Source organism: Centroberyx gerrardi, chromosome 18, assembly GCF_048128805.1.
Source record: "Centroberyx gerrardi isolate f3 chromosome 18, fCenGer3.hap1.cur.20231027, whole genome shotgun sequence".
In the NCBI taxonomy this organism is placed as follows: Eukaryota; Metazoa; Chordata; class Actinopteri; order Beryciformes; family Berycidae; genus Centroberyx; species Centroberyx gerrardi.
The window spans coordinates 17,161,307-17,177,900 of record NC_136014.1 but is presented as its reverse complement, the minus strand read 5'-3'; the positions used below and the strand labels follow the sequence as shown (position 1 = coordinate 17,177,900).

Here is a 16,594-nt window from a genome sequence, read left to right as displayed (position 1 = left end):
AGATGATTGTAAGAAACTTGCCATGTTTGATTAATGGAAATTTTCTCACAGCTTCAATTTGAGTGCAGGATTCACTGTGAAACCCAGGTTTTTGACAGAACCACAGAAACTTTGCATCTTCATCTTCATTTTGCCCTATTTGTTTCGTTGTTTGTTTTACTGTAATTGACAGCAGTTTCCAGTGTGTGGAGAGCGTTGCATGATCCTGTGAATAAGCCAAGCCATTAGACGTTATAAAAGAAATTGTCCAAAACACATTGGCAAACAGTTTGACGATATAAGGTTTCTGCAGGATACTCACAAGGCATTCTGTGTCTCATGTAGCCCTGTTTTAGAAGCTGCTGTATAGGCTGTGCTTTGTTGTGCAACTCATGTGTGTCATGCACATTAGCCGAACAAATCAGGACAAAGGCGATTCTCAGGGATGAATAAAGCCAGGTCTCTGTGCATGTCTACATCAGCAGAAAGACAAAGCGCAGCCCTGTCTCTTCAGCTTCGCTATTACTTTATACAGCATGTCAGCTATGTCTGATGTTACACAGCCCTCCCCCTTAGTCCTGCAGGAATGTCCCTCAATAAACTCAATTGGTTCTGGCCAGAATTATTAAAGATGTCAGCGGGGCTGGAATCTGCTCAGTGTCCTACACACAGCAAAGAGCCCAGCATATTGGAGTGTTTTGTCATGGGGGGGCGCGGGGGTGTAAGGAAGGATGGCAGGAATGGAAACAGCTAGAAGGGGAGAGGACATATGCTGTCTCCTAGCAGCAGCAGCAGCAGCAGTGGCAGAGCATCTAAAGCCTGAAGGCTGCCCAGAGCCAGCGGGGTCTCATATAAATTATTTACTCCTGGGCCCCACTGGAACTGCGGACAGTTCCCCCGCGGGCCGCTCTCCATGGGGCTCCTGGAGGGTCCGAGCGGGGGGCCACAGACGGGGAACTGAAAACTGCAAGGCTGCTTCCTTCCAAACACACAGCCTGGTATGGTGTGAGGCTTTGCAGGCCTCTTTTGGTTATGATCAGTGTTGGGGGCATTACGGGAAAAAAGCAATAAATTACACATTACGCTACTATTACTTTACTTATTACTCCCAGAGAAAAGTAATTAGTCACACTACTCATTACATTCATTTTGCGTTACGCCCTAAAACGATTGTACTAGACTTATTTGCGTTCATTGGGGCAATAAATATTGTTGAGCTAAGCCCACATACCAGCAGAAGTATCTAAATAATGACAGACACAAAATCTTTCTTTTAAGGTTTTTAATAAAGATAGAGCCTACAGCAATGAATTCCAACTGTCTGAGTCATATTTACCACTTTGTTGGCTCGTTCATGTCTGCTCTACTCAAAATTCCGATATTTCCGACATGACTTGAAGGCAGGATAAGATGAGGGGAATCTTTTGGTAGATATTACAACAATAAAGTTGTGTAAAGGCTGAAGAATGTAACATAAATGATAACCTATCTGTTAGATCACTAACTATAACGTCATTACTGAAATTAGAACAGTAATGCCTTACCTTATGTTACATGAAAAAGTAATGGGATTACTTTGCAATGCATCACCCCCCACACTGGTTACAATGGAGGAGGATAATGAGGGATTGGACTGGATTTATTTCAGATATGTGTTACTACTACTACTACAACTACTACTACTAATGATATCCACAGGGAGGTCAGAGGTCAGGGTCAGCTGGTAGAGATCAGTGTTTTGCTCAATGACACATCAGTTGTGTGGATGCTTCCAGCCTCCAGTTAAATGACAGTTTCTCTAACCACTATGCCACCCTGCCGCCCCATAATTTGCGTCTGTGTGTGTGTGTGTGCTTGCGACTATGTCTTGTCTGTGCCTGTTACTGCATTGACTGTGTGTATGTGTCTTTGTGTTGGTGTATATGCACCTATGCAAACTTCACTGCAAATATGCATGCGTGTGTGCTTTTGTTTAGTTGCTTGAATGTGCAGATGTGTGTGCTGATTGCCGTTAGTAGAAATGTTAGCATTTCCTCTGCATTTCTCGCAGTCTAACTGTAGGAAATTAGAGCTTCTGTAAGACTACAAGATAATTACTGTAGTTATGTACCTGCCAGTGTCTGGCTCCTGGGCGCTGTTTTTAGAGCCACCCCTGAAACACTGCCTTGACTGACAGCTTGAACAGAATGGGGTTCATCCACCTCACAAATTGATGCCTATGAGTCAGAGGGAGTGGGCTGCAGAAATGACCAGAACACCTGGGGCATGCTGGGATGGAGGAAATGCTCTAAAGTAACACAAGGAAAAAACAAGTACGGCAGGATCACAAACTTTGGATTCTTTTACACCAGTTACTTTCGGTCAGATTCTATCAAACTGGCTTTTTTTTAAATCACTGATTCATCTTCATACTATTTTGTTCATACATTGGGTGTAATTTATTCCCTCATTCACACATTTTTGCTATGGTTTTTAATTCATTCATTTTTTGTTTTGATTGAATTCCTATTTAACCCTTATTTAACCAGGTCAGCTGACTAAAACGGATCCCTTCCCCTATCCATGTATGAAACAAACTTAATTAACTCTGAAACTGTATTGGGTCATGCTTATTATTATTAATTATCTACATTATTTCATTAAGCACTAATGAACTCAACTGGGGTTAAGTGTTCCCCAGATGGCATCAGTGGATAATGTCTTACTCAAAAACCCTCAAAAACTCATGAGCCAAACAAAATTTTTCTGGACTATAAGCTTTGATTTTGGTCCCTTTAAATGTCCCTTTAAATTCCCCTCAATCACCGATTATAATAATAACAAAAGTAAAAGATACTCAGGTACTACATTTTACAGTATGCAGTTTACTATTCGATTCCCACATCCCAATTGCTTCCAGTGCTTTACTGGATACCCCAACCAAGTGCGCTGCTTGTGTCAGTCTCTGACTTGATTCCTCATTCCTCTATATGATCCCGGGTTACTAAAAGTTCTCAGTTTTGTTCAGCATCTGTTCTAATGAGAAGTGCTGAGCTGGTGAGTCACAGTGGTTGATTATTTTTCTCCTGCTGGAGTTCACTCGGTGCATCTGAGGTCAGCTCCCTCCTGTCTGCGCCTCTGCCTTCCTGTCTGCCCAATGTGTGCTTGGCCAGTGAGAGGAAGACTGCATGCCAGGTAGACTACTTCCACCTCATCAAATCTGCCCCTTGCCCCTTCTGTCTCACTGTCTTTCCTTCACGATTACTCACACACAGCATGGAACGTCCTCTTGTCTCTCTTTCTCTCTTTATTCTCTCCCATTCTGTTGTACTCTCTCTCTCTCTCTCTCTGCTATTGGACACTGGCTCGCTCTCACATGTACAGCCTCATTTTGTGACTGCATACAGGATGTGTGTTCTTGCAGTAGTTTAATGCAGGTTACATGCCCAGGAACTGAGGTGCAAAGGGACGCTGTGACAGAGACCCAGCTAGAGCCCCTAAATCTCCTCTGTATAATTATCCTTATGTCCTGCCCTCCAAGCTTTTATGTTCCCTCTTAATCCATACTGGCAGTCTGCTTCCCTACAGGTCTTTTGTTCCCTCCGCTACTGTAGCATCTGCTATGAAAATCTGTTTTTGGCCATTACTGTTGGCATAATACTGTATTCTCTGGTGTCGTGTCCAGGTGTTGGTGTGAGTTATGGTTGGGTTTCTGTGAACATGCACATAAAGACTCTAACAGCTGTTAAAGAGCCTTTTTTAAGATGGTGTGGTTCTTTAAAGTTTAGTTACAGTAAACATGTGGCCAATATCATCCTTGTTATTTAGCACAAAGCAATTAAAGAAGACATTTTCTTTCTGTATGGCTGCCAAATATCTGTACACCCCACAGGAACTGAGAACGTTTGTCTTTAGGACAGTATAAGTCAGCACTGTTTCAGCTGTAATGGTTGTGTCAGATGGGAGTATTTTCGTGAATTAACGGCGCAGTCTAAGACGCTCAGCGCGAATGCACAGTGCATGGTGACTGATTTTTGGTAATTTTGTGGCTGGAGGCGTGCGGCACACCTGCGCTGCAGCTGGAAACGGAGTTGCCTTAGGAGGAATACGTTATCAATAGGTGTGGTAGGGGCTGGGGTCAATCATGACCAATCAAATCACCTCTTTTCCTTCCCTTTAAATGCAGCGTGCTCTGTGCCGCGGTGCTCCGACAATTTTGTGAGAGAACGGTCCAGAGCGGTTGTGCCACCACAGCCTCTCCCAAGAGGAAACTGATGTCCTTGTGCTGGAGCTACAGAACCATCACAAGCGAATGTACAGCGCTTTGAATTAAATTAACTTGGGAAGAGATAATACATTTGGTTGCCATTTTTGCTCTGGTCCTAGGAGAACCATTTCCCAATGTAGGAAACGGTTCAATGATATTTGGCGAAGAGTCAAACAGAAGTTGGCAGTGAACTGCAGTTTGGTTACGGGAGGAGGGGGCATCCACCAGCCAGTCTCTGCATCCTCTATAGTATACTCACAATTCATACTCTGTGCATCATGGTGCATACTGACAGTTCTATGTTGGATGACAATCATTTGCACCACAGTCACATGCGTATGTAGTTACTTATTTTTCTCCTGCTTGAGGGATTTATGTCAAAGTCAAATTGGCCAACATATCAACCCCAAAAAGGGTGGGTAAGCTTTTGAGTAGGACCGGTTGTGCGCATCGTTTGGTAAAGCCACAAAAATAGCATAGAACAGACTGCACTTTGCACCATGCGCTTCTGACCTGGTCTGAGCAGGTGGGCGATGCAAGCACAAATCCCTGTAATCCTTGACACCAAAAGTGAGTGAGTAAAATACCAAACGGGCACAGGAAAGAAAAAAAAACCTGTGTGCGCCTGACCAAAATGCCAATTCGCCGGCGCAAAGCCCTGCCATGTGCCATCGTGACAATAGAGCCCAGAGACCGACCCGCTGGAAGAGGGGGTGACGTTTTAACAGAATTGTTGTAATGGTCAACCTCCTATTGCACTCTGTCTCTGTTTAAATGGAATTTTTGCTTAAAGCTTATGTGGGGCGAAATTGTTCCTCCTGTTACCTTGATGCCAGAGCAAGGCAGATTAAAGACAAGACTTCAAAACAAAATTGTCCAATTTCCTCAGCATTTTTAGAGCATTATTCCCTTCAAGGCCTGACGGTCATCGTGTGTAGTCAATACTGATTCATCAGATTCTTTTTGGAGAGTCTGGTCATGTTGACCGTACAGCGGAGAACATTTACTTAGGATGTTAGGAATGTCTATGGGTTTGAGATTATTTCAAGAATGAAGTGATATGAAATGAATGGACGTCTATTAATGCAATCACAAAGTAGACATTTCAATTACTCAGTGGTAATAGATGAGAAATCTGCTTGTGGGTGATGCAAGAGAACCATTTCTCAGTATTACGGTAGGGGGTGATTACACACACACATACACACACACACACACACACACTTCTGCCATCCCAGGGGACAAGTCGTTGAAAAAGTGGAGTAGAGGAAGCGTCAGATGGAGGCAACTCCTTTGTGGTCGATTCTTTGTGACAGTGTCTGGCGGATGACAGTTAAATCAGATGATTTATTTGGGGGGGCAGTGATTTTCAGTCAAAAGCTGTCAGGCCTTCTCTATGTTTCCAATGAAAAATGTGTTTCTCCTCAATGACGCAGCAACCTGAATGAGATGTCAAGGGTTTTTATGTGCGTGGTGGCAGACTGAATTAGGAGTTTCTGCCATTTTTCGGCCCAGGCTGCAGGCACAGCTGTCAACAGCTGACAGACATCGGCAGTTTCATTCCAGTTTAACTCTGTGATGGTGGGCGGGTAAGTTGTTGTTTCCCCCCCCAAGTTTCCCTAAAATCTGTTGTTGCGTCGGTGGATGTGTTCAATCTTTTTGCTAACAAAAGGGATGCTGTATCCCAACATCCCACTCAAATTCCCCCCTTTTAACAGAGTTTAAGGAAAGTTGAAATCAACTGCTCAGGATTCAAAATCATTTTCAGAAAACTTTACGGTCTCCAGTATCTTTCTGCATTGGACACAAAATCGTGATGAGACAAACAAAAAACAAAAATCACATTGCACACAAAACATATATACGGCATTCATAAATAGTATACAATTCTTGTAAAAAGGTGCAGATTATCTCTATCATGTTGTCTGCTTCTCTAGAAGAGTGTTGTAAGCATGATGATATCAATGGGAAGCCTGTCCACCAGACCTCGGTGAAATACTGGTTCAATACATTTTCTTTAGTTGGGGCAAAAGAATGAGAATTAATTATCTTATCTTGGAAATGATAGATCCCTTTTCAGGCTGTTAAAGTTTCTGGAAAGATAAATCAAACACACCCCAACTCGTTAAAATAGTCAAAACTAACTTCAAAACTATTTTAGCCCAAGGCTGTACTCCAATCGCTCTGGAGGTATGATGACGGTTTGACAGAAGTCTTGCTGTGCAATAGAATATAATATAATATATGCTCAGTAGGTGGAATTACTGCAATATGTTAGTGCAGGGCATAATTAGATTATTCATGATAAAATGAGAAATATGGTTGCATTAATGTCCTTTTAAATAATACACTCACTTACTTTCACTTTCCCACAAGGTCTCAGACTGAGATGCACACTCACTGTGCATCATGAATGATGATTAGCATTGGGTGTGAATGTAAGGCCGCTTCCCCAAGACATGAAAATGGGGGCCTGTCAGCATAAGTTATTGTTGACGTCCTGGCATTTAGGAAATGGCGTGATGCGTGCCCTCTGCCTCCCCTCTCTCCACCCCTCCGCCCCTCGTTTCATGTCTCACTGCTTCGGGGTTAATGAAATGCCCCAATTGAAGAGCTGGAACGAGTGATTGTTAAGTCCACACAAGCTTTCAACCCGCGCCCACGCACTTTCACAACCTGTGCATAGAGGCACATGAGCACCAACGATGCATCACAACTGGCAATGGAGAGCTGGTTGTCTTAGATACTGATGCTCTAAAGCTGTGTAGTTATACCTCTAATCAGTAGGTGATTTTTGTCATTTTAATATCCCTTCTTAACCAGTAAACCAGCTCCAACTTATATTTTACCCCCAACAAACTACATATGTATAGAGAAAATACTAAAATTACTTAGGTTCCTCCTCTTAAAATGATAAAATTCATTCTTTCATTCAGCCTTGCACATGTTACTATGCAGACAACACACCACTGATGGACAGTAGCTACTACAGCTGCATTTATAGACAAGCAAGCCAGATGGCATAGCAGGAAATAAGTATCATTTTGGGAAATTAGCATCATTTTAGCATAATGAACCAGTAGAAAAACCTTTCCGAAGTTGGATGAGAGAGTCCATTATCTTTTATGGTCTATGAGCGCAGGAGTATGCAGAAAACACACCCACACACACAAAAATGCACGCACAGTCAGTTCCATACTGTGGTCAGTGATGCATCGCTTGACAGCTGATTGATAAAGCATTGACCTTTTACTCCTGGCCTTGTGGGCAATTCTCTGCCTCAGGAAACTGTGGTGGTCTGCGTCCGCTGTCACTGGAGCGCGCAGCTGAATTATGACCCATGTGGGTGTATAATAACGAGAAGGAGAGACAGAGAGCCATACAGAGGAGGGGGGAAAGAGGGGGATGCAGATGGAGGGAGAGAGAGAGAAATATACACCCCAGAATGAAAGACTCCCTCCTGATCCCTCTCCATTTCCCCCCCCCCCATCTTCCATCTCATTCTGCCCTTCACCTTCTTTGATCGTCTCGACTGTGCCGTACTCTGTGAGAGGCTTATCTGTGGTCCGTCTCTAGTCAATACATGTAGTGGCTGAGTGAGACCCAAACTAGCACAATTAGTGGGACAGTAACTATTCCCCAGCAGTTTCCAAGTTGAGGAAGTTTGAAAGCCAGAAAGGAAGCAGACAGCTCTCCCATCCTCATATGCTGCTTGTATTGAGGCCAACTCAAACCGGCTGTTTGATCAGCAGAGAAGCTTTAAAGCTGAACTACACGTTGTCTCCCATAGCAGTAATGCTCCATGGGTTCCCAGAGTGTGTGAAGTGTGAGTTTTTCCAGAATTAAAGTTGTGTTTTTCTTTGTTTGTTTGTTTGTGTGTGTGTCTGTCTGTGTATGCCTGTCTCTGTGTGTATGTGTGTGTGTGAAGCCTTGAAAATCTATGTGGCTGCAGGGCTATAAAACTTCCTAGAAGTGTGATGTTACTGTACCAAATAAACTCTTCCTGGTGCTGCTAAAAGTGATATTCCCAAGTATCCAAATAAGAGCCAGCACCATTCTTATAAGGGACATAAAAGGTTAGCTCTTTGGAGGCAGCGCGCTCATAAAATTTTACCTTTCAAATGAGAAATATGTTTTTTTTTTGTAGCAGATTAAAAAAATGTATCTGATGAAGCAAAAAAGAGGAAACCTGCTGTCTTGTTTGTAGCAGTAAACATGTCAATCAATCCAACAATTTCATTATATTGCGTTATTCAAATGAAACCTCTTGATACACACGTTTGTATGACTACACTTGTGACGACTTTCTGTTCAGTACATTTAATCCTATCTTTAACCCTCTCCACTACATGCTTAACCCTAAACCTAACCTAAACCTAATCCTAATTCTAACCTTAATATCCCAAGCCCTAAACCTAAAATAGCCCCTTGAAGGGATTGGAGGATGTTTGTACAGGACAGTTGGTTCTCACCAGCTCTTTAAATCCCCCATTCATCAGAGTAAACAAACGTATGTTATGTGTTATGAGACGTAAAAGCTTAGCACAGATGTATGCTAATTACCTAATCCTACATACATTGCAGTCCTCCCTGTGTCAGATTATATAGGATTTACACTGGAGCTGAAACACTGACTGAGATGCATGCAAAGAATCAGTAAAGAAAATACCTGTAATCAATGGAAAAATCAGTCCAACATCTTTCCCTGCAGGATTTTTTTTTTATTTTATTACCCGAGCATTTGGCAAAAGCCTGATCAGTCACACTGATTTTAGTGAGCATACATTTCTCCTCTGACAGGTAGTTTTTGTGGCCACTCTGGACTGATTATCAAATATCTTGAGCCAATTAACCAAGTATTTATTGGCAACTGCATGGTACACAGACCCAGTAGGAAGGATCCTGAGTAAATGAGGAACAAATTTTACTTCTGAACATGTGTAAATGGTGTTGATGCAGTGTTATGGTTAGAGAAATGGATTTCTGACTGAAATGATCAGTGTTTCGAATCCCTGAACTAAGCCAGCAGGGAACTACAGTTACGGGTTGAAACAAGGTGACGTATTTGTTACTGGTTTGCCCATCATTGTGGGCAACCACATGTTTACTGTTGCCTTGTTGGTCAACTTGCCTGATGAAATATGTGTTAAAATGGGCTTATTTTATGTAGATAGAATTTGCTGAGTTCTTGTTTTTATCTTACATGTTGCTGTGAAAACCCATGGAACATGTAGGAGAGATGATGCAAGTTGCACGGCATGCATAGCACATAATACAGTATGTATGTGTAAGAGAGAGAGAAAATGACCCATATATTTGTGTGTGTGTGTGTGTGTGTTTGTGTGTGTGTGTGTAGACTATATAAGCTGATGTATCTGTGTGCTTACAGTATGTGATCTCTGTCCAAATTTGTGTGGTTGTGTGTGAGTGTGTCTTGGTGCCTGTGCATGCATGTGTGTGCATGATTAGGAAGGTCATTTGCGGGAAACAGCTTTAGCCTGGCGAGAAAGACGGGGCTCTTTCTTCTAATGGGATCAATGTTTCAGTACTTTCTGTCTGTGTGAGTTATGATGGGGCTAATGTTTAAAACATGCTCTGCAGATGCAGCGTGACCCTCTTAAATAAACGACTGCATTGCCAGGAGAGGGGAGTCGCCTTAGGATTAGCGTTGCTGTGGGTGAAATGCTGTGTAGACTCACTGACTCATACTGGCAGACAAACAAGTAAGCGCATGTAACAGTAAATGCACATGCACACACACACACACAGACCCTCAAACTCATACACACAACACTGCAAATTGACATAAAGATAACACACTTCAGGTAGATCGTAGCCTGGCCACCGCTACACACACATTCACACACACATGCATGCATATAAACAGCGAAACATGGATCTACAGAGCATTTGGGTGGCAGAATGAGCACACCACCCCCAGCTTGATATCCCATAATTTCCTTCCAAATGCCCGAGGCTTTTCACCGTCCCACCAGTAGCATCTTGCCGCTCGGCTAGTTAACAAGGCTAGCCAGCAGCAGGAGAATTGGTGCTCGGTTGGAAACCCATCTCTCTGCCGTGCCCCAGCTTTAATCATACGGAAAAGCCGCGCTCCTCTGAATCCTGATGTTAAAGTTGGGCTCATGAGTTGACTAACTTACAAGGTCTCCCACTTAAGAGAGGTTACGTTTAGCTCTGCCTGATGTTCTCTGGGGTCGGGAAGTGAGTAATTTGGTGCAGATGTAGCCTTGATATAGGTTCTTACCTTGGACGGAAATAAGACCAGATAATGAGAGAATATTAGATCAAAATGAAGCTGCAAAGGATTTTCTGTTAGATCCAGGGATTAGGTATTCATGAGGAGAAAAGTGTGTAGAACGATGAGGTCAGATGGTCAGTGGGGCTTAAAAAGACCTGGGGACCTGGGTGCTAGACTGTGGTAAACTTAGTATCCTTCAATTTCCTAACTACCTAAAATTCTTCTTGAAATCCTTCTCAATATGTTTCACAAGTGCAAATGCTTTGCCTTTGATTTTAGAAAATAAGATATGAACTACTTCAAACTGTATCGCTGGGCAGGCTCAACAAAAAGTGCTGCCCTCCTCAAGATACCAACCAAAATGGCTTTTTTAAAAGCACTGTGGTGTGAATGCTTTATGAGAGATGGGGCATTAAGGAGAAAAAAGCACATCTCACACCACTTCTAAAATGACAGTAACATCAAATTCTACACCACCAGCTCCTTCCTTGAACCAGGCGCTGCTCACTTATTAAGGAGCTATCCATGACACATAATCAATTATTTCGACTGCCCCAGCATAAACCTTTTTGAGGAATATTGTACAAAAATAAGTGAAATATTGCAGTCCAGTACCACTTGTCAAACTCATGAGAATCTCAATACTAAAGCACCATCTGTTCTGCTCAGTTTTATGACAGACACAACCATGTGCATACTGCAATTCTACTGCAATTCTAGATGTGTATATTTTTTACATTTAAAGTGGATCTTTCAGAGGGGTTGCGGGCTTGCATTGTCCCCTAGATTAACTGCACCTATGGTTTGTTTTGCATCAGCAGCAACTGGCTGCGAGTTCACAAGTCGGTTACTGTATGAACCTGTGATGCCACATATTAGAGGCAAAGTCTAGAGTGGCATACATGTAGCTAGTTGGGTCATCATCAATTATTCATGTTGATATTTCCTTTGATCTGATGTCACTGTGTGCATATTTGGCCCATGTGTGTGTGTCTGTGTGCGTGTGTGTTTGTGTGTGCTTCTGCACCTGTGTGTCTCTTTGTGCCTGCTTGATTACAGGCATATGCGTGTGTACGGTTGTGTGGACGCGTGTGTGTTTGCAAGCGTGTGTGTCCATTCCTGTGTGTGTGTGTGTGTGAGTGTGTGTGTTTAGACAGGTGCCGTGCTGCAGGTTTAATGACCTGAGGTGTGGTTGAGCTCCCTGTGCCAATTTGAATCCCTTCCCCTGTGCCCGACAGAGTGTGACACAATCTGAGTGCATGGCTGGTGACAGGTGAGGCCTTTGCGACAAGCCAAACCAGGAAGAGGAAGGCTGTATACTTCCTCAGGCTGCCGCTCCACCTGAATGCTAAGTGACTGTGAAGAGTTCCCATACTGCCACACTGCAGCTGCTAACATGCACCATATTATGCCTGAATAAACATCCTCTCACACCCGCAAGCACACACACACACACACACATATGTACATGCATGCATACACTCTGGAAATAATCAGACACATCCATGGTACATGATCATGTTGTGCATAGATTAAGCTTTCACAGTGAAGTATGTTGTGAAACGCACAAGCACCCGCTCTCGCTCCGACCACAGCCTCATCCCAAATCCCATCCCACCCCGCCTCCAGCCGCCCCCCACCCCCACCGTGCGCCTGTTTGGCTGTAAATCTCCCATCGCTGTGGTAACGGGGCCCTCAGGCACGCCTCCAACTGCTCCCACAATGCACCAGCACAAATTAAATTTCACCCATAAGGCTGGGCCCCCTCCCCTCCTCTCCTGTCCTCCCCTTTTCTTGGCTCTACTTCCTACTCTCTTAATTTTTGCTGCCCTCCCTCTCTCCTCTCCTCTCCTCTCCTCTCTACCTCTCTCCTCTCCTCTCCTCTCCTCTCCACCTCTCTCCTCTCCTCTCCTCTCCTCTCCACCTCTCTCTCCTCCTCCTCCTGTCAGAGTCCCTCCCTGACATCAGCTCATTTCTCTCCCAGTAAGTTCTTTTCCAACATAACTGCTGATGTTTCTCCAGTTGATGTGCTGTGACTGCCTGCAGCTCCCTCCCAGATCAACACTGCACTGCACTGCTTACAAGGAGATGAGCTGTGTGTTCAGCTAACGGCTACAAGTAGCATCAAAACAGAATCAAACAGTATTGGCGTTCAGATGCTGTAATAAATGAAATATGCATCTTTCTCTCGTCTCTTCTGGTCTCAGATGCCTTTCATCTTCTGCAGATTGCCAAAGCATCCCTCACAGGGTACTTTGGCATTGTGTGTTTTCGCAAATTGAAAGTGGCTTTTTATGCTTTGATTGATGGGGCTGGTGGCATTCTGAATACCTAAGTGCACAGTGATGGATTCCCATTTAAATCAGCACTTTGCACCCCATTGATCGGTGGTCAAGCCATGACCATGTAACTCTCTCTCTGTCTGTGTAGGGTGAATAGGCACAGCTTTTTTTATGCAATTTAGAAAGTAGCTTTGAAGCTTTCTGCAAATCTCTGACCTCTGAGACCCCATTTTTGCAATGGTGCAGTATGTACATTTTGTGGAGAGAAATTTCATGAGATGAATGCCATGGCTTTGAGAGAGTTAATGACTGTGTGGTTGAAACAACATTGTCCTGTGTGTTGTCTAATGTATCTTTGAAATGAACACATATTGAAGAGAAGAACCTTTCTCTTGTGATTTTGGCATGATCTGCTTTTACAATTACTCATCTCTCCTTCCTCTCCGCAATAACCTTCTCTGGAGGAAATTAAAGTTAGGCATATTTTTCCAGGAAAGTAGCTCTCCTCAGAGCCACATATTTATATTTGACTAAAACTCAGAGGACTTGTATTAGAGACAGACAGAGGCAGACAGACAGGCTGTCAGAGGGGAGAAAACCTTCAGTCGGGAAAATGTATTGCCTTGGAAAAGTTCAGCATGATAATAATGGGCGCCACTAAGCCGCACAATTTGATTGGAGGGCGTGAGGGACGTGTAGAGGACATTTATCAGCGTGACACAGGACACAATGCTCTTTGTTTGATTGGGTAAATTAGTGGGAGCTCATTTGCTTTCACTGCAAAATCCTTTACAGGGCTTTTTTGTTGTGTTAATTAAGCCGGAGCAACCATTTTGTATGCTGCTAGCATACTGGGCCGCAGAGGAGAGAAAAAGATCATTGTTATTCCTCTCTTGTGCCTTGGAGGCATAGTAGTTTGTTTTTTTATATGGTTTGCACCCAAGATGAGCCGCTTCAATGTATGTTTGCTTAAATTTGTTTGGTTTAGTTCTCCTCTGACAATCATCCGCCCTGAATACAAATTCTTCTCCATTCTTCTCTATGTGAGCTGAACTGTGGATGACTAGTTGTTATGCACCCAAACTTTTGTTCATCCTTTGCCAGGTTAGATAATGTAGAGATTCTGCTCTCATGTGCAGAGGGTAGCTGCAATTTATCCAAACAGGGAGGGAGAAAGAAAAGGCTCACAACAGTCTGATTTATCTTACTGAATCTGTTTAACTTGGAGGCTCTGATGAAGGTTGCATAGAATTAAAAGTTGCATTAAGTATGAAAATTGCATTGCTCTAAGTGGAGATCATTTCTTCTCCTAAATTAACTGAATTTGTAAGAGCATTTTTTGATGCTGCTGAGCAAGACAAGGTGCTTCATGGAATCAATTCTGTTTAGTGAACTCAGTGATCATTTTTATTTTGCTCTGTGATGTTATGCCTGGTGACAGCTGATATTACAGAGGCATACTGTCTTCAAGGTAATGCAATCAGGAAAGTGTCAGTAGTTGCTATGCATCCCTCAATTTTTGTGTTATGGGGATCAATAAAATATCACATTATTTTGTGGAAGGAATCAGAGAGGGACCAGAATCAATGGAGAGAATTAATCACTGATGCAGAAAATTGTAAAATTGATTGTGAATATCAGACAGCTGGCTTACTGATAGGTGTAGCTATTTGTACCTATTTGGCTACTTCTCAGTTAAAGTGGCATTAAGTAACCTGTGACTTTGATCACCCTCCATCCATGACCAAAGGACAGCTTGTAATTGACATGCATCATAAAGTCATATTTTCACAATAGAATGAGTCAGCTACATAGAGCAGAGATCCAACAGACAGGTCTAGAGAAGAGATATTATACAGTATCACAAGACAAAATGCTGTAACAATGATACTGCTTTGTCATTTGCTTTTTTGGCTTGAGAACAAAATGTCTTGCGATGCTGATCACTCGCTCGTAGCACCATCCTCCATTTTGGTGAAACCCCTGCAGATATATTATGGTCATTTTGTGCTATGGGACAATAAAAATCTTACTTATTGTACCTTTAATTTTAGTGGCTCCAAAACATTTATGAACACTTTGGCACTTGATTAATCAATCGTTAACATAAATTTACCAATGTTAATCCCTCATATCATTCTGTTCTACCGGTCCTGTTAATTTGCTTCCACTAGAATGAGTCTCCTATTATAACGCTGCTTGACCCTCTTCCTATAGGCGGTGATGTGGAACCTACCAGCCACATTGGGATTCATTTGGGCGGTAGCCTACCGCATCACTCTTCAAACTGTCAGCCTCAGACGGCTGACCTCTCATTCATCCCATACGTCAGCTGTCAGACAGGGTGTGAACTACAAAATACTGACAGGTCTTGTCTCAGTACACTGCTTTCAATGTGATTTTTGTTGTGAAATCACATTAAAAAAAAGGTACCATGACAAGGTGAAATACTGTTTTTCACTTCCTCAAAAACAATATATATTGTCTTTTCACATGGCTTTTTTTAATGCCTTTTGCTGTTGTGGTTTCTTTTGGCTACTAGTTAATTTTGGATGCAGGTCCGGCTGAGCTGTGGCCACAGATGTTACAAACCAACTCACAACAATAGTTAGACTACAGTGTTATATAATACTGACTACTCTGACATGTGCAGTGTATCCAGTAATGATTTAATTCTGGCTTCCATGGGTCCTGCCAGTATGAGAGCCCCGCTCCTGGGACAGGGTTTGGGTCTCCAGTAAGTAGAAGTAAGGTTTGCAGGGAGGACTGCTTACACTGCTGGGGGTACGAGCTGGAGATCATTTTCGTTTTTTAGCATGGCGTCATCGGTACTGGTTTTGATGCCAAAATGCACCTGTCTCAGGGAGATTTTCATTTATGCCTTTTATTTGATTTTGCTGTTGACCCGGCTTCTTTTTTGCGTGTGTTTGTTCAGGATGCCAAGCTGCGCGAGCAACTTGATGCCAGCACCCAGGTGGGGAAGACGGAGAAGTCGGAGAACAGGATGTTGACGGTGGTGAGCGGCCCTGACATGGTCAACATCACCTACCTCAACTTCATGGCCTTCCAGGAGGAGACCGCTAAGGTGAACGCTTGCAGAACAACCACAACAACAACAACAATAATAATAACAATAATGATAATAACCTTGTATGGCATCTATTCTATGTAGCATACTATAAACACATTGTCGCTGTTGGGTGGAAAACCTTATAACTGCAATTTTGGTGATTTTCATGTTTGAACTTTAATTGAAGGTTTCCATGTTCCTCTATGGGATCAGAAAATCATACAGCCCTCGGGTTTATTCAAACTCTTGAAAAAAACATTTACATAAACTCAATAATGCATGGTCATCCTGCTAAAAACAAGGCAGATTTTCTTTGTTCCTGAACAGGTTTTGGAGATACAGGGTTTTCACCTAACAGCAGCAATACACTAGGCATGAAACTGAATAATAATAAGTATCAACAGGAAAAAAAATGCATTTATTAATATTGCATAAATTATACAAGTATGTTTTAAAGAATGGCTGGTCGTTCCAGTGGCAACAAGGTTAATTAAAATGATAAAATGGCTGTATAAGAACAATGTGATCAGTATCTGAACTTCCTTATTTTTTTAGCCGATGAAGAATAGTGTATTAATGGAGTGCTAATTGCCTGTATGGGCGATAAAAGCAAAGTCCCATTCATTCTCTGCCAAGTTGGGAGGCTTGTTAGAGTTTCAATCAACGCGGCCATTTCTCTGTGGGTTAACTACGTGGTCTGTTGGGTGAGAGGTGAGATTTCACCTCAAACAGAAGCAACCTAGTAGCAGTGTGTTTGC

At 42.8% G+C, this 16,594-nt stretch overlaps 1 protein-coding gene across 1 annotated transcript in view; it reads left to right on the top strand.

The window, feature by feature from the left end:
• The window catches only part of plcb1l (phospholipase C beta 1-like), a 117,375-nt gene that overhangs the window by 48,191 nt on the left and 52,590 nt on the right, over nucleotides 1–16,594 (top strand). Inside the window, exon 4 of the mRNA XM_078289744.1 lies at nucleotides 15,702–15,851. Coding sequence (XP_078145870.1) covers nucleotides 15,702–15,851 — 150 coding nt within the window. The remainder of the gene's footprint in view (nucleotides 1–15,701; nucleotides 15,852–16,594) is intronic.